General features: G+C 51.8%; 5 protein-coding genes across 5 annotated transcripts; 2 read left to right on the top strand and 3 right to left on the bottom strand.

The window, feature by feature from the left end:
- Positions 1-7,902: 7,902 nt before the first annotated feature.
- J4E82_009533 (uncharacterized protein) lies at positions 7,903-8,840 on the bottom strand (the record flags this gene model as incomplete). The annotated part of the gene is made up of 2 exons (XM_051735757.1): positions 7,903-7,921; positions 8,146-8,840. 2 exons carry the CDS (start codon positions 8,838-8,840, stop codon positions 7,903-7,905), a joined length of 714 nt encoding a protein of 237 aa, XP_051584497.1.
- Positions 8,841-8,982: 142 nt separating this feature from the next.
- J4E82_009532 (uncharacterized protein) lies at positions 8,983-10,110 on the top strand (the record flags this gene model as incomplete). Its single annotated transcript, XM_051735756.1, has 1 exon — positions 8,983-10,110. One exon carries the CDS (start codon positions 8,983-8,985, stop codon positions 10,108-10,110), a length of 1,128 nt encoding a protein of 375 aa, XP_051584496.1.
- Positions 10,111-12,660: 2,550 nt separating this feature from the next.
- On the bottom strand, positions 12,661-14,007 carry J4E82_009531 (uncharacterized protein; the record flags this gene model as incomplete). Its single annotated transcript, XM_051735755.1, has 1 exon — positions 12,661-14,007. The coding sequence occupies one exon, from the start codon at positions 14,005-14,007 to the stop codon at positions 12,661-12,663; it is 1,347 nt and encodes a 448-aa protein (XP_051584495.1).
- A 1,275-nt stretch (positions 14,008-15,282) lies between these two features.
- J4E82_009530 (uncharacterized protein) lies at positions 15,283-16,125 on the bottom strand (the record flags this gene model as incomplete). The annotated part of the gene is made up of 1 exon (XM_051735754.1): positions 15,283-16,125. One exon carries the CDS (start codon positions 16,123-16,125, stop codon positions 15,283-15,285), a length of 843 nt encoding a protein of 280 aa, XP_051584494.1.
- Positions 16,126-16,633: 508 nt separating this feature from the next.
- On the top strand, positions 16,634-17,847 carry J4E82_009529 (uncharacterized protein; the record flags this gene model as incomplete). Its single annotated transcript, XM_051735753.1, has 4 exons — positions 16,634-16,664; positions 16,723-17,214; positions 17,266-17,412; positions 17,459-17,847. The coding sequence occupies 4 exons, from the start codon at positions 16,634-16,636 to the stop codon at positions 17,845-17,847; spliced, it is 1,059 nt and encodes a 352-aa protein (XP_051584493.1).
- Positions 17,848-18,416: the final 569 nt, after the last annotated feature.

The raw sequence follows: 18,416 nt of genomic DNA, 5'->3' as shown, positions 1-18,416 counted from the left end.
GAGCGCTTCCGTTGGCGTGCGACAGAAAGTATCTCCAACGTCTGCCGAAAACTCTTTCAAATTCAGGATGGTTCTCCGCTGCGCGAGATCACTAGGTTAAATAGACCTCTAGGAGATTCGACAACATGATTGCTGCAAGGCAAGTGGGTAGCGAAGACGCTACACGTGCAAATGTTTGTGGTCAAAGGTTGGTAAGAATTCGCGCAAAATCTGGAAGAATGAGCGAATACATTTGTTTCTACAATGAATCAACTAAAGAGATCAAGCCATCGAAGCAGAAACTTCGAAGACAAGCAAAAACGAGAGTTCGACAGGAAAATGAGCAAAAGACGCTCGATTGACTTTGCGTTCAAGTTGCGTCTCTGGAAAGGTAATGGCAACGCACGAGGCCCGGGCTTGGAAGGAAAGCTGTGACTCTAGCGTTCCTGAGCTTGCAGCATTTTCAGTCTCGGCCATTGCTCTCCCATCGCGCCGACACCAAACACATCGCGACTCGTGACCTACCGCTGACGAACCATTCTCGACGATAGTCCTCTCCTCTTCTCTTAGTCCGGACTTTTCAGAACTTCTGCTGGAAAATATGTTGGCTTCCGGTTGTGGTATCGATTATGCTGAAACCCTGTCCAGGTGATGTACAGGGGTCTAGTGTGGTCGCAAATATTAGACTTAGCAACGCCGGCTGTCAGGTTCCTGTGCGCAATGAAAAATCGCATGTGATGCGGGACGATAGGAGTCGCAGGTTTAAGACTATAAGAAGATCGTCATCATCACTCGGTACCTGGATACCGATATGACTGCACTTGCGCATAGACACGCCTAGGTAGTACACCAATCCAGAATGAACCGGCAACATTCCAGTAGACTGCAGCAGTACTAAAGGTTGTCGAGTGCTGCACCGACATAGTTATAGCTTGGTATGCTGCTGTTCCGCGCGGGTCACGGGTCGTGTGACTGTTGAGTCGTGCAGCTTGAGGCCATGATGCGAGGAAAGCAACTTTGTCAATGTGCGATAAGCTGTCATGGACGCGATTGCCCATACATGCCTCCCGAGCTCGATTACCATGATTGCGAGGTCCAATCGGCGCCTGAATGCATTGTGAGAGGTTTCAACTCATAGTTCAGGCCTGCCACAGCACTCTAACATGACGGCCGATTCTGTGCAAGGATAGCCTCAGAGACGGAAGAACCTAAGGTGGATCTTCACACGTGGCAAAAAGAGCGCATTTAAGCCTGTGCACAATCCCCTGTGACGCATCAAATCTGTCCTTGTATCGTTGACATGCCAATTGATACGATGAATCATATCACCAAGGATGTGTCTAAGTCGGGGTGAGGGATTGGCTACCTGCTTGCAAGCTAACCCCTGTCATGTTTCCGACTAGCATGTGGCTCCAAACAACTGTTGTACCAGTGATCTATATGTTTGCCGTGTTCGTCGCATCGGGCTGAGCCCTGTGCGGCACATGGGCTGAATCTCCGACTGACGTGCAGCATCTTGTGGCACCGCCTCAAATCTCAACAGCTTGGTTCAGCGCAGCTGGTGACTTAACAATCGCCGCAAATAAGAGTTTAGCTTACATCAGGCGAGAGTCAATGAGATCAATGTCTGGCGACCTTTTATCACATACCCCAAACTCGAAGAAACACCGTGGTGTACCCGACGATAAAGCGAACCGGCGCCTTCAACCAAGGACGACATTTCCCACTCAAGCGAATAGCTATGAACGACTTCGAAGAACAAAACCCGAATCATTATAATTATTGTTATCATTGTCTAAAAAGTAGTTCGTTGCGAAGGCCATGAAATCCCCTTTTCAAAAGTCTATCTGTGGAAGAAAAGTATGATCGTCGATTAAAAGTGATAAAGTATACCTTGAATATCGTCAGGCCGTACATTGAAGTGACCTCGATGATAGCGAAAAGCTCCTCTCATTTGAAATGGGTATCCCAAAAATGCATCATAAGGTTGTGCCCGTTTGCTCCAAAAGAATCGTGATCGCATAAGTGACATTTCCAACGGTAATCGTCCGTGAGATTACCGTCCAGATGATGAGCCTCAAAATGCTTGCGAAACTTCAAAAAGGATGTCCAGTATGTCCTCTTCTCCAGCTCGTCCGGTTTGCACTTCCAAAAATCGCCTGGGCAACCTCGTCGAACAATCTTTGGAACGTCTGATGCGTTCGTAGGCTCCGGTATAACTGCAAACTCCGACTCTTCTTCCACACAGGTCGTGCGCACTCGTTTGACGCCTTGAGGGCAAGAGTATAGCTTCTCATCGAAGTCCTCCGAAGGTTCCCGCTTGGGCTTCGTGGATACCTGTACGGCCGGAAGTACGGATATGGTTTCGGGAATAGGTGCAGTCGCAGAGACAAGTGAACTTGTCCGTGAAGGTACGATTGCCGGTGAACGTGTAGTTGCCAGTACAGGTATGATCGGGGTCATGGATCCGGTCGAAATTAGATTGGCTTTCCACTGGAGTTAGCTCAGGAAGATAGTTTAGCTATGAATACTGACCGACCGTATGAATCCTCTCTGGCAGTTCATCCGTTCGAACACCTGAGATGATGTCGAGAGCCGCATGGTTACCGGCATCCTTCGATTCTTTGTGAATCCTCACAAACTCAATAATCTGCTCAGGGCTTAAGCCACGTTGGAGCAGGAGTTGTATGGCTTTGTCCTCATCCACGGTCCCGGAAAGCTGGGTCGGTGTTGAAGCGATTGGTTCGCCATCCGTGTCAGTTACTGACGTTTCTTGCTTATGAGTGGAATGACTGTCATCTTGGAGTCTGATCCCCTCGTACAAGGTAGGAGAAACTGACCGGGAGATAATGCGTTCGTCAGACATTGTCGTAGTGTGATCGCACAGGAAGGATGCTGTTTGACTTTTGTGAAAGAGTGTCGTTGTGGAATGTAGGGATGACCGTGATATGCGAAGGGTAGTCGATGGAGTATATGTGTATATGAGTGCGGCGATAGCGAGCGAAAGGTGATTATTAGGAGCGAGTGATGAAGAGAGTGTTTAGGGTAAGTAAAGATTGCATTATATCTGAAAGATTGTGAGAGATGTAGAGCAACTCGGCATCTTGAAGTAGATGTGTGCGCTGCAGACATCTTCTGTCAGTGGTGCGTGAGGTCGTCGTTATATGTCGGTTTTGCGATTTCTGTGCAGCGGCGCGCCGATAGGGTCTTTACAGTAGCAGCCCTCAACGCGGGTGTACCCATAGAGGATGAGCGTCGACAGAACGCCGACAGAGCGGCGGCGGAGCGGCGATCAATGGCATCCGCTTTGGGACTGACGTCGGCCCGTTGTGCGGATGCAGGATGCGCGTTTCAGATGGGCGTCGAGCCGACCGCGTGGGGTTAATTTCAACGTCGTGGCTCGCACGTGCCCCCTGCCGTCTCATGCTATGACTCCTAAGAGACCACATTGACTTTCGGAACTTGCAGCGGTGAGCGGTTCAGCAAACATGGCCGCATAGTGTGCCTGTACCCACTGCTCACGGCCCACTCTAGGCGTGTTCACAAACAACCCTAGCAACTTTTCAAAAGTGACAATGTTAACATCTGAGCAGCACGACTGTCGCCACGTGACGACTTTATTCTTGGCAAAGCAGACTGTAATTTCCTTGCAATGTCGCCAAGTAGTTGAGATGCCGATTCCATACAAGGCGGCCAATGGTGCAGATATTGCGATAGCAGCAATGTACAAAGGCACTTACCCCGTCTTTCCAGCAAAAGACATGCATACCAGCGCACTTCCTGACTCCACATCCTACACACAGTGAGCTGTACTGCGCTTCAGCCTACCTAGGTACCGTCTGCACCTCACGTTCGTTAGCTTCGACTCCAAACCATACATGGCCCAATGGAGATACGTTTACAAGCATCGTCGTAGAGGCTGTATGAGTGATCGAATCCACTATTAGCAGCACCGTTGGCTGATCCTGACGTCAGTATCCCAAATTCGGACCCGAGATTCCCGGCTGGGGTACGATGGGCATAGGGAGCGAAGAATGCGGGCTTACAGCGAGCGCTAGGCATGAGAAAGCACCATTTCCGGTACCTCTAACATACTTCAACGCGGGCGTCGATCATGGAGAGCTCAAACAATAAACCAATCACAAGATATAGTGGACAGTTTGACCAGCTTCTTCTCCGTCTCCCTCAAGTCTAAAATGATATGTGTGATCTTCCAATTCGTTCTTCCCGTCGAGGTCCTACTCCTGTTGCTGTTGGCGTTGCTGTGAAGACCTCACGGCGCACATGAACCCAGTCATACTGATCGCCGTCACGGGTACTCGGCCTCCTCACTCACAGACTTCCCGTGTGAGGTTACGCTTTCCCAGATTTGCTGACTTGAGACGAGAGTGCGCGGTCCCTTACGCTGTACAGTCAACATATCGAAGCTAGCCGACACCCCAGTGCGACTTGTCATACCATCCCTGGTGGCCCGCTTCCGCGTCGACGTTGATAGCGCGGCCCCGTCGAAGATTCTAGAAGGGATCGGGGCCGTGTTTAACATCCCGGCATTCGCGCATCACCGCTGGGCGGCAAGCTTCAGCCGTTGCAATGTTCCGGGACACTTATAGAGAGAAAAAGCAATGCAGTCTGGGTGCAATCTGCCGAACCAAGGAGAGCACGCCATCCTGCGACACATGATGCTCGTATCTGTTTGGAATGAATCACAGTCCTCCAGGCTACGCGCCCTGCTATTCGTCGTCCGCGTCCTCAATGCACGACCGCCGCAAGCCCCATGGCGATCTACAAGCGTAAGCGACATCCTTTCTTTTTCGGCTCTAGCCTACGTAGACAGGGTGCGCCGGCGGTGAGCTGCAAGCAACGCACCATCCAGACCCACACGCATCGAGTGTCGAGAAATGACTCGCTTGGTCCGCCGATTGTCTGTGCTGCCGTCTTCAGGCTGGGTATCACCATCACGAATTAGCTCGTAGCCGTCGACTGTGTCGTCTTCGTCAACGGACCATCATCGGCGACCGACAAAGAGCTCAGCTGAGCGGGTCCCAGGATGCTAAACAACTTCGTCAGACCGCAATCACTAATAATGACTGTCGTGATGGATGATGTTGTAGAAAAACGGATCCATTACACATTGGGAGCGACGAGTGGGTCTTGTGCCTTGTTCTAGGATCAGGAAAATAGGCGAAATTCAGGGCTGAAGGATCCGCGGAGCACACATTAGAGACATTCGTGCGGTCCCAATCTCGCCAATGGCAATCGTATCAGCTCGTACTATCCCACCCGCTGCCAATTTTCTTCATCCCGGCTCCCTCATTTCCGCCTGCCGCCTACTTTCCTCCTTGCATCTCATCAGTTTCCGCTCCGCCTCCATGTCGACAGTCAGCACACTGTCGCAACCTGCAGCCCATAATCTTGAGATCGCCTTCACCGCCTGTTCCCCTCTCCTATCTCCATCCAAGCTTGATTTGATTTTCACTACAAGTTCACAGCCACTTACAGTCGCATGGTTCATCATACTGAAGCCTTGCTGTGCCGATTTTCCGTATTATTGTCAAAGCCGAATCCAGCAGCGCCGGCTGGCTTACCGCCACGTGCAACCAAGACTGCCTCTAATACTTATGGCGTTGCTTCAGCCACTCTTTTCACTCCATACTTTACCATCTGACGTTGCTAGCAACCCGGAAACAGTGCCGCGATCCAAATACGCCGTTGAGTGTGGATGTCCCATCACAACCAGATTATGTGGCTATAGCGGTACGAAAAACATGCACACAGCGATCGCGATTCTACAATTTTCTAGCCCGCACCCTTCCAACGCTCACAATTTCTCTGTACACTGCCATTGGCTAATATGACAGCCTGAACCTCATTCTCCTCTATCGAGTCTACGTCTCGCGGTTCACGGTGTGGGAATCTTGCAACGTCTCTGTCCTTCACACTGTTGGTACTGAACGTTAGAATTAGAACTCGCCTCGCCAGGAGCTCCTAGTCCCCCCCCCCCAATTCTTGAAACTGAACCTCTTGCTCGATTGCCTTGTCGCCTTCGCATCGGCAGCCAACAATCTATCGGAACCCATATCCGCCGTTTCAACGGTCCGCTACAGTGAACCTGTTTTTGATTCGGCGACAGAAACTTGTCGTCTGATGCCAGTATCGACGAGAGCGCTATAGATGTGTATCGAGAAGCGGCAACAACAAAAGGCAATCGGGTTGGGAGCAACGCTTGATTTTCTCGACTAATTGTACAGCGAATTTAATGTAGAATATACTTGAAAGGAATGTATGAATCTGCGTAACTCACATAACGTTTTTCGGTTTAATTACCCTCCCCGTATGCTCAGTCTCAAGGCAAAAGAAATTTGGCGTATACAAAGAGTGTTGTTACGAAAACAGACCGCCTACTTCGTGCAAAACCTATACCCAGCCGCCGGAATCGTTGCCTTAACCGAAAAATCGTCTACCGCAAAGATATTGCCATTCTTACCCTTGGTGTTCACCTCCAGCGAAACAGTATGCGATACAGCATTGCTGACTATGATCGAACCCGTCATTTGTATCCAACCATTCTTATTTGCATTGCTAGCGGTGAAAGTCTGGACGCTCGTACCGTCGAACTTCAAGTTGAATGACAGAGAGTTGCTCGTCGTGATCGCGTCACGCATTGGCTTGATCCATGCAGACACGGTAACGGTAGTCCCAGCGGGTAGATCCTTGATATTGGCCTGTGTAAGTTTGAGGGTAGATGAGCTGCTGCTAGGTGCGGTACCACGGAAGACTCGGCCGCTGGAGTGACTATTGTCGTTTTGTACAGAGTAGTCAAATCCAGTGTCAGTCGATGTCCAAGGCGTGATGGTGTTGCCGGAGCTTGCTTCGAAGCCAGGGTTGATGAGGTATTCGGATTTAGCGGTGTAGCATGGAAGAAGTGATGTAGAAGTGGACGTCGAGGTGAATGAGGATGTGCGAGTCACGAGGGTTGTCGGAGTGGGTGTAACGGGAGCAGGTATGGAGCTCGAGGCTAGAGACGGCGTGCTAGTCGTGGAAGCTGAAGAGCTCACTGTCACTTCGGGAGTGCTAGAGACAATCTCGGAAGAGCTAGAAACTGTCTCCGGTGTGCTAGAAGCCACATCTGTAGGACTGGAAGTAGATTCAACTACAGCCGAAGAAGCGGTCGAGGTTACCTCTGGTGTAGCGGAGACGACATCGGATGAGCTAGGCGTAGCCTCAGAAGTGCTCGACAAAACCTCGGAAGATGTCGCTACTGGTGTAGAAATGGGAGTGGTCTCAGGCGTCGCGGAAACGACATCAGAAGAGCCGGGTGTGGTCTCAATGCTGCTGGAGCTGGGTGATACTTCTGGCGAAGGAGTAGGAGTAGGAGTAGTCTCCGGTGTTACGCTCGCGACATTAGAAGAGCTAGTCACAGCCTCAACAGTGCTGGAGATCGCCTCGGAAGAAGACGAGCTAGTTTCGACAATTGTGGAGCTTGCGGTCTCTGATGCAGAAGCACTTGGTGTCGTCTCAGGAGTCTGGGAGACCACTGCTGAAGAAGTCGGGCTAGGTTCGAGAGTGCTTGTGCCAACTTCGGAAGATGATGGGGTAGGAGTGACTTCCAGAGAAGATTCCGAACTAGCTTCAGGCGTCTGCGAAACTACGTCGAAGGAAGTTGGGCTAGTCTCAGGAGTTACAGACACGGTGTCTGAGGATACGCTGGCGGTGGGCTCGGGTGTGCTGGAAGCGACGTCGATAGGAGTGGTAGCCTCTGGAGTTGACTCAGACGTGGTGGGAGTGACGTCTGAAGAGCTAGCAACGACGTCGGTAGAGCTGGATGTGGTCTCGGGAGTAGGTTCCGGGGTGCTTGAAGTGACAACTACAGACGACTCGATCGAAGAAGCGGAAGGAGTATTCTGGGGAGGGTTTGAAATAATCTCAGTAACTGATGAGCTTACTGCAGTCTCGGTCGGAGAGGTGCTGGTAAGAATTTCGCTCGAGACAGAAGACGACTCTGCCGCAGGTGTACTTGAAGCAATCGACACAACATCGCTGAACGAAGAGGCAGACGCAGAGAGAGTAGAAGGAGTAGTCGACTCAACAGCAGGAGAAGAGCTCGACGACACTATAACCACGCTAGAGCTGGACGGTACGATGACCGAACTCGACGACGAGACTGACACAGTACTGCAGTCAACGGCCACAATAGAAACATCATCGATGTCAAAGTATGGACCATCAGAGGGGTTGTTGTCGACACGGAACTCAAGCTTATGCGTCATAGCCTTCGAGACAGTGTGAGGCGTCGACTCGGTATTGCCGACCCTGACCCACTTCTTATCACCATTGACAGGGACGAAATTACCAAGCTCAGTGCCATCTAGGTAGATCCTGAAACGCTGGATTCTCTCAGTCTCAGACCTTAGCGACTTGAACCATGCGGATACCACGACCTTGGTGCCCGAAGGGATATTGATGTTGTAGCGCGTGAAGATGGCCTTGTTGTTATCTTTGCTGTTGTTCTCGGTACTTGTTCCGCGAATGAAGTAGCTACCGGAGTGGGCGGATGAAGCGTCGTTGACGATACTGACGGTTGAGCGGCTTGTGTCGATGGTGTAGCCGCTGAGTGCTCCACTCTCGAAGTTGCCGTTCGAAACGTAGTTTGCGGATCGTGCAATGCAGGATTGAGTTGGAGACGGACCGCCCGACGAAGGTAGCGGGGTCGCGACAGGCGTAGAGGACACTAGGATTGACGACGAAGTAGAAGATGTCGAGGGGAGCGCTGCAGACGATGATGCAGAGCTGGAGGGCTCAACGATGACAGAAGATGGCACAACGCTAGAGCTGGTCGGGGTTTCGCTAGCAATGGAAGGCATGACCACGCTGATAGTTGGGAGAACAATTTCGCTGGAAGAAGAAGAAACGACCCCACCGAGAGTCGAAGAAACCACATCACTCGGGGTGGAAGAGGCAGCAACTGACTCGCTGGTCTCGATTGCCGACGAGGAGGTTTCCAAGATGACAGTAGATGACGCAGTTCCGTCGACAGTTGACGTAGTACCCTCAGCAAGAACCGAGCTCGAGATATCTGATGACAGTGCTGGTTGCTCGGTGCTAGTCGGAGTTACCTCGAAGCTCGCAGTGCTCAGCGACTCAGTCTCAGTTATTGTCAGAGTCTCTTCGCTAGCAGATGGTGTTGATTCGGAAGAGCTTGTAACAATGGCCGAGGGTGTAACGACATCAGAAGTGACAGCAGAAGGCGTGACATCCGCATCGCTCGAAACGGGAGTAACATCCACACTTACTGTAGAGGTGGAGGAGATCTCGACGGACGAAGATACGATATCGGAAACCTCGCTGGCGGTGGAAGACGAGCTCTCAGCAACTGGAGTAGAAGCCACAGGCGACGTGGTGGTGACGGTGTCGGTCGAAGAAACCACGTCCAGGCTTGTGGTTATCGTCGACGACGGTGTCTCTGTCAAGGTAGCTTCGGATGAGGTCGAAAGCTCGGAGGAAGAGGCATCGGGAGTAGCAACAACAGACGAGGATGAAAGCTCTGGAGTGTCGACTGCGGCTGAAGACGAGATGATGATCTCGGAGGAGACAGCGGCAGATGACGAAACAACATCCGAAGAAGCAACGACTGGTGAAGAGGAGGCTTCGGGTGAAACAACGGCGGAAGAGACGGCCTCTTCAGAAGACGTGATGGAGGTAGAGGACGCGGCAACGACCGAGGAAGAAACAGCAGGCGTCGAAGTAGCGCTCGACGACGATGGTGACACAAAAGCGCTGCTAGACCTCGTTGGCGTAACAGAAGACGATGTTGACGACCTCAAGGAGCTCGACGTCAAACGAGTGGAGGAAGATGTCCGACTGCTAGACGAGCGTATCGATGTCGTGCGGGTAGAAGAAGACCTAGCAGAGGAACTCCTCGTAGGAGTTGTGCGTGTAGAAGTCGTTCGCGTAGACGCTGATCGAGTCGAAGACGACCGGACAGAAGATGATCGAACAGAGCTAGTAGTCAATCTAGCAGAGCTAGAAGAAGAGCGAACGGCCGATGAAGAACGAGCAGAAGTCTGTAAAGTGGACGAAGAGCGAGCGTTAGGACAGATACCAAAGTCAGACTTGCAACCAGCGCCGCAGTGAGCGGTGCTAGAACCGCACCACCCATACTCAGAGCAGCAGTCTCCAAAGCCAGATCCAGCGCAGACGTAGCCAGAAGATCCACCGCAAGACCCATCAGGAGAGATCTTGCTGTCCGGCTTGTTGGTGCAAGTGCCAAACTGGGGTTTGCAGCCCTGAGACGTCTCACAGTGGGCGCGCGAAGAACCACACCAACCGTACCTGGGATGTTTATTAGTCCGCTTGGTCAGAAGAGTCATCTTCCATGAGTTACGTACTGCGAGCAACAGTTGCCGAACCGTGAGCCTTCGCACGTAAGACCGGTGGTTCCGCCACACTCCCCTGTTTCCGTAATCGCAGCAGACGAGACTGCCGTGAGGGCAGTCAAAGAAGCCCAGACGAATGCCAAACGCATGGTTGCGATATAGATGAACGAATGTAGACCTTCGCGTCAGAACGAATGATGACACTAGAAGGGAATCAACTAGAGAGAGAGTCGGGTAGGAAAGCACAAGAGACGATGAGCGAGTGATGTCTGCTGTGGACTCTCCATCCAGCATAAGAGACATGATCATATATAGTCCTCAAGTCCATGGAGAGAGAAGCTTGTGGCATAGAGGCTTTCATCGAATCCCCATCCCAGGCGTCACCGACGCCGAAAAGAAACATCGCGGTGGAAGTTATTTTCGTAAATAGTAGAGCCACAGACTTGGCAATTACCATGCAGGTACAGTGACGACGTGCCTGTCATGGCCCGAACATGCCCATGTAGGTGATGTGTTGACCTGCACAGCGTTTAGGTAGATCCACAGGCGAATAAGCGAGATGCGATGTTCCCCTTCAGCCAGGGAGGTGAACAAGAGTTACTACGCCACATGGTCCGACAATATCTTTCGCGCATAGCCCATCGCAATCGATAACGACGATCTAGACTCTAGTACCTGCAGAAAAGGCTGGACGGGGCTGCCGAAATGTGGGGTTGGGGTGTTTGAAATGTCCACGGGTGACGATCCCCGTCGCGTCCTTGTCGTGGAGGCTTGATCAATTAGCGCCGAGGTAAGCAATTGCAAGAAGGAGGGGGGGGGAGGGGGGGGCACTTAGGCGAGAGCCAAGATGTCGAAACAAGCAATTATCCGCCAGAGCTAACGAGTTGACACCCGTTTGCGCGTTGCGGCTGGCTGGAGTCCTGGTTCGCTAGGAGAATGCGGTCTTTGCCTGCGGGCGCACGTGGCGTGAGTTCCTGGAGCCAACGAACGTCCATGATACTGGGACTCTTGGTATCGACCCGTTCCGCTAGGTGTGATTTGCTTTTGCGCTTGACAATGTGCGGCCTTCCGGACGTCTAGACTGTGCTCTCTCATCCCTTGCTCTTGCGTCTGCCACGAGGGAAGGCGCTTCGAGGGGGTCATTTGTTATGTCTGTAAGGATATTTCGTATGGAGCAAACCACATCGCTCGTGGTGAGGCGGATCTGGGAATGTATATATCCTGATTACAAAGTATTGCACGTACTAGTAACGCTGTGTATCACGAATTGTACTGTTGCAGTGTGTGTCTAAGAATGATCGCGGAGTGTACACTCGGCTTGGCTCGTACGGTACCTGCATTAGTGTCCGGATGGCGTTCCCGTACTCAGCTGGCAAGCATCTCGACTCAATTAGTACGCCTGTTTCATGCCAAGACGTGGCTGAGGTAGATGCATGAGAGGAGAGAAACATAAGCGTAGCGGGATACGTCCGCTACACTCAACAATCCTATCGTTCCGCGCGCCTCCGCATGACGAATGCTATTGGGGCTGAACGGTCGAATCAAGTAGCGGATCGAGCAGTGTATCGATCAGATAAGTACGAAAAAGATCAGGGGGAGAGTATGTGTGAACCACGATGGAGCTAGGAGCTCCTTCTTTTCCCACTCAGAAGGGCAGCAAGGGCAGCACCATCAGTACCAGCTGAACACTTTGACAACCATCACTAGCAATAACAAAGACAGTGGTGACGACGGCATCAAAACAAGCAGCTGAGTTTGTTCTACTGTAAGCACCCGGTGCTGCGCGTTGCAGTGATGTGTAACGTGTATTATCTTCGAGTATTAAGCCAACCCACCACTCATTGCAGTGCTTCCAGCTGACACAGAAGGATGATTGCTTTGTTGAATCCTTCGAGAGTTCAGACGCTTCCGAGCATTCATGAAGGTATCGAAGTGGCCCGGCACCCATACAAGACATGCCACGATCTCTTTCCACACGTACAAGCTATGGTAAGACGCGGCTAAAGTTGCATTGCGAGATCGTTCCCTCGGAGCCACTCACATCGACCCGTCGGTGGCGCTGCCGAATCCGTCAAGCCAAGTTCCTTCTTCCAGTCCGCAGCATCCCATGGCAAGCAGATGTCTGCCAATACCTTGATCCATCCCCACGCCATCCCCAAAACCATGGCGATTCGCCAACAACCCGCACAATATAAACAACAACAACAACAACAACGTGCCATCCAAAAACGCCTTGGGGGTATCAAACGCCATATAATGCCGTAAACATATCATATCGTCGTCCATGCTTCCGGAAAAGAGATGCAACTCAAGGATTGGAGTGAACAAAGCGCGCGCCCTGACATGGCGAGCGGGCTTGCTTGAACGCCTTGATCCTTGGCAACATCCATCCACTCGTCCATCTCCGCTCGCCCTCACTGCTCTGATGGTGACCCAGTCGAATGGAATAGCCAAGGCGGCACTCATTACCGTCGTGTTCAAACTGCAGACACCTGCCATCGCCTACACACGCCTTCTGGCATCTGTCAAAGGACTTGGCTGCTGTCTTGCCCTTTCTGTATACGACGTCCTCGGACATGTTTGACCAGTCTTCCGCCCTGTCTTGCAGATTGGGTTCAATCATAGTGAACAGCTCTTCGAACATGAGCGGCCTCTCGGGATGACTCCGCGCTTCTTCCCACTGTGCCAATCGTGTAAAGTCATCTTCGCCGAGATGATGCATCGTCAAGACCGCCTCGCACCACTGCTCGTTGTCGAAGCGCATGGTAATGGGCTTCTCGCCGTTGAACATGGGCCAGTATCCTCGGAGTGAGACACCACTCTTCTTCAGCACCTGCGCCAGCATCTCGTCGCCGCAGCACTGCTTCTTGACATCGACGCCGAAGAAATGGGTCCCAGGAAAGTGCTTATTTTCACCAAACATACGGCCCAGCGCCATGATCTTATCGAGCGCGCCACGCGATAGGACAAAGCCCGTGCCGCCGTGTGCAAAGACCGTCTTCTTCTTAGGCCAGACCGGGGAGCCGAAGTAGTACGCCGACTTTGGATTGAACGTGGACAGGAAGCGGTACATGTTGTCCCAATTCACATACGTGTCCAGTTCCAGAAACACATACCACTCCGACTCCGGGCGGTGGTAACTCGTCCATTCGACCATAGGCAGGAACTTGTATTTGTCCAGACGCCAGCCCTCCTCGCTCTTATCACCACCCGCCGCTGCCGTGCCATTGGAGCTCTGTATGCGGTCATAGACGTCGAAGTCCGGGTTATTGAATTTATATTCCGGGCGGAGGTGGGCGAGGGCGTCGGATATGTCGAAGCCGTTGTACGTGTCTTTGCGGTCGGAGAAGATGAGCAGGTCCTGCTTGCAGCGCCCGAGTCGGTTGAGGTAGAGCGGCAACTGGGTTGCGACTTCGCCGGCGCCGATCTTGAGGACAACGGTCACGCGGTCCATGACGCCGCCGGAGAAGGGAGAGCATTCGGTGCCGTAGGCGACGTGCGAGGCAGGCCCGCCGCCGGGTGTCGCGGGCGACGGCGGGAGGATATCGTAGCCGCGCTCGCCGCGCCATAGGCGGACGACGAGCGTGGACAGGGAGAAGACGACAAAGACGGCGACGGCGCATGCGAGGCGCAACGGCGTCAATCGCACCCTCATGGTGGTGGTGAGGTGCGGCCTCTGGAGGTCATGTTTGGATGGGCCGGCCTGGCGCCATGTGGGAAGGCGCTAATGTACTCGGTGGAGCGAGAATCCGGCTAGCCGGCCGTTTGATGCGCGACCGCCACGGCCTGATTACGACATGGCCTTTACGACGTCCACGACAGTCATATACTCCATCGCTGCTCATCTGATCTAAGCAGAAATTAATTCGCAAAGCTTCATGTCCATATGTCCCAGCGCGTGCCACAAATGAAGCCTGTATCACGTATAGCGAAGAGTGGCGGACACGTCTCGCTGACTTCAGCACTATCACGCTGAGATGGAGAAAAGGGGACATCCGGAAAGATTGGGAGACTAAGAAATGAGATGATACATCTTGTTCTTCCCTCCGGACGGCATAGGTGAGGGGGTTTGTTGGTAAAGGGATGACGATGCGAGTGCTGGAGTTGATGGAGCTGATGGAGGTGCGGGCAGAGGCTGAGAGGCGGCAGGGTATCGATTGAGATTAGTGGTGTTCGCAACCATTGGAAGGTCAGGGTTGTTGTCTACTACGAGTGAGTTGCTTTGTTTGCTCCAATTGCTTTGGCCGTCGCGGATAGTAAAGTGGCATACCCACGTTCCTGGTTCGTTCTCAGCGCGACTTGTAGGATATGATAGTCGTCTTTTGGCAGCTGCCATGATAGCTCCGGCAGAGTAGTGCTTCGCGTTTCTCCTTTCACTTGCACTTGTCTAGTGGAACTCTGGGACCAATCAGCATCGTACCTGGTGAGTCCGTGCTCAGAGCGACTCGTCGTTCTTTGGCTGGGAGGGAGCAAACAAATGCGGTCCACGGACTCATTACCACAGCTTTCCTTCTCAGTTCTCTGCTCTTACTCACATCTCTCGCGTCACCATCGTCGAGATCTTCCGGTACGTATACACCCACACATAATCGGTAACACCATTGTGACCTTTGCCTCTACCCATGGTCACCTTGTAGCGACGTGCGCATTGCGATCAAAACGGCCGAGAGAGAATACTCAGCTGGCGGGAAGACCATCACCAACGAGGAGCTTGATGAGCACTCAGTCGCAACCGGCACATTCGCCATTGTCACGCGGAATGACGCTTTCGTACCTTGAGTAAGCGTGTCGATATCCGTTTGCTTTTAGACTATCACTGACGTTGTTATAATATCAGGTAATTCAAATAGAGATATATAACAATAAGATTTTGCTTCTTCAAGATACCGCCGTGGAAACGTTGCTTTATGGGCATAACGTGACATAGAACCTACCCTACCACATCAGCCTCCGTCTCCTTCGCCACGACATCCACCCTAACATCCGCAGTCTTACTCTCCTCCTCCGCCTCCAACCCTCTCACAACCGCCGGCCCCCTCCTGAGCATATTATACTCCCCACACGGCACAAACCCCAAATGCATATAGACCGGCCTAGCACTCGGCCTGCTCTCCAAATACATCGGCGTACTAACCTCCTCCGCATCCGCCTGCCTGATAGCCCAATCCATCAACCTCTTCCCCACCCCGCGTCCCTGCCACTCGGGCCACGTTAGCAAAGGCGCAAGATACCAATGCGGCCTCCCCTCTGTAATCTCCCTTCTCGTCTCGTCATCTTTGCCAAACTGAACGCTCCAAGTCTCATTGCTAACGTGCGACCACATCTCCTCGAGCTCAGCATCGCTCCAGCCCATCTTCTCTTGCCACCCGTAGTGGTCAACGGCAGTGCGGCGGAACATGTTGTGCACGCCCGGATTCGATGGAAGCGTCCAGCCTGCTACACCAATCGTTTCGCCCGTGGGGACGTAGACGGCTTTGATGAAATTGTGATGTGGGTCGGTGATGGCTGGGGTTAGGCGTGCAGCCATGCGCTGGATACGGATCTGGTCACTGTTTTCCTGGGGACGGAGATCCAGTGGTTCTTTCTTTGCCCACCATTCGTCGGGAAAACACAGATAGAGGCCCTCGGCGATCTTGGTTGCGTCGTGTTCGCTGCAGAGTTCGATGCGTATGTCGGATTCAGGCAGCCGTCTTGAGGGCTCGACGGGCATGGTTTGGAAGCCGTTGGTGAGGTCGGTGGGTACTTTGATGAAAGTAGCTTTTTGTTCTGCCATGATTGCGATTGCGATTACTCTTGCTGAAGTTATGCGTATCAATTCGTGCGTTGAGTGGGAAAATGCTCTAATGTTTGCAAGCGCATGCTGCCTTCCTTGTGTGAACTTATATACTAGGCAGCCTCATGCGATGACGGGCGTCGCATTAAGTCGCTCTGGCTTAGCGCTGACGCTCACGAAACATGCTGGTTGATTCGGCATGAAGCCTAGACTTTCGCGTCAGAAAGAGTCATCCCGCTTGTGCACGGAGTTGATGTTGGCCACAAGGAGCAAAGTGGCATAGAGGCGTACCCCGCTTCTCCCGAGTCGTCCTAGCTCAACGCGGGGGTTGCTCCGTTCGGAATCGGAATGGAAAGCTGCACCTGAACATCACACACGTCTTGACTCTTGTGCCATGAAACGCGTTTTCCCCTCTCGTAATCTACAATCAGAATGACTTTGAGACTGACAGCAGGTTTGTCCAGGCGCTTGATCACACGAGCTTGTCCCATGCCTTATCTTCGTCATGATGGCCGAGAAGAAGCAAACTATGACAGACGGTATGAATGCATAACTGGATGGAATTCCGGTCGCAGAGATACAGGGAACACAACTTAGCCAGGTCGACCGAGATGTTGACAACGAGAAACCCAACCTTTGCGATACCAGATGAACAGACTCTTAATGGGTACCTTGCGACTGGAAGACCAGGTATCTACATTAGTCCGAACGAACTCTATGGAGAGGTCGTGGTCTACCGTAAGGAGGGCGAAATGACGACACTGGAATGGACATCAGGTCAGTCACATGACCACTTATATGCAGTGGACATCGCCGGCAAACATGGAATACGCCTTCCGGGCATCTTGCTCGTTCCAAGTGAGACCGAAACGAGTCTCACCATCTTTTGGAAGCAGCCGGGTGGAGAGCAACTTGCCACCTCATTGGATCTCAAGCAGTATGAACTTTCGAACACGGTGATGGACGACCAACAAGCTCGCGAGATTGATCTTCTACATCTTTCCGAGCGATCGGAACAACGTGAGCCGGATAAGACTGGAACCATTGTCCAGTCGAATCTGCCAGCACAAGAAACTCGCAATGCAGGTGGTGTGTTTACTTCCAATGTAATTTTGTCGAAACCGTCGCTTATAGCTTCAGAACGCATACATGTCACAGCGCGGCGAACCTACTCCGTGCCCTGGGATCTGACTATTGACGGAGACTATATTGTGCTTCAACGCCTGTCCAGTGTTGATATGGCACCTGAAGGCTCTATCCGGAGGCCCTTACGCCTCACTGAAAATTGTAAGTACGTCTATCAACATACTCTTACATCGCTAATCTCTAGAAGCAACCATTGAAGTTAAACGCTACGAGACGGGCATGCATGTAAGCTTTCTCCAGCGCGTGTCAATCCCCAGAAAAGCTCTCGATTATCATCTTCCAGGCAGTCCTACAAGAGAGTACATCGATGATGTGACTTACTACATAGTGCAACCGCCTCGAGTCGAACGTGAGCACGACGATGACGGTACCGAAGGCGAGAACGAGAATAGAGAGGATGCAGATGTCCAGGAACAGAGTAGACAAGACGTATACTATGACGCCAAGTCACACCTTTCGGACCTATCTGGGGAGTTAAAGGTTAGCGAAGATCCTTGGGAGGTATTTGCGAAAGCGTTGAAGCGGGTTGTTGAGGCTGCGGGTGGTACATTCACTTGTCTGGCTGACCAGCAGTAGGTTCTTACTTGAACTGTAATATTTGTTGATCCTAGAAAGGTCATCTAAGTTTGTGTTGAGCGTTTGTCACTTCTCAGTTGCTTTGCGTGATCATAAAGCATATTATAGCCAACAGTCACGCGCACTTTGATCAAGCTTTTCGTTGCGCTCAGTATACATATAGCGTATCATCTCGCCTGCTCGATCAATATTCTGCCTCAGTAATTGTCGATATATCAGGATGCATAGTTTCAACAATTCAGGCGACAACGATATTGTATTAGACGGAGAAAGTCACTTCGCAGTACCTGTCTTAGAAGTCTGTATTGTCGACACGCCCGGAGAGACAAAGAATCACAAAACAGTGGTCAGGATCGAGGCAAGTGACGAGTTTAATGTTGAACCTTATCTGGTTTGGGACCCTACCTGAAATCAAAATCTATTTCTCTTGACCCGACAGAACGAACTTGAAGTCAAACAAAGATGAATTATATCATAATCTACAAGGTCGAATTGAGTTATGTCTATATTATCTAAGAACTATACTAACTCGCATGGCATAATTTACTATAGATAGCGCCAACGCGAGT

Source organism: Alternaria postmessia (genome assembly GCF_024291825.1).
Source record: "Alternaria postmessia strain BMP 2775 chromosome Unknown scaffold_93, whole genome shotgun sequence".
Classification (NCBI taxonomy): Eukaryota; Fungi; Ascomycota; class Dothideomycetes; order Pleosporales; family Pleosporaceae; genus Alternaria; species Alternaria postmessia.
The sequence above is the reverse complement of the archived record's forward strand: the minus strand, read 5'-3'. Positions and strand labels throughout refer to the sequence as shown.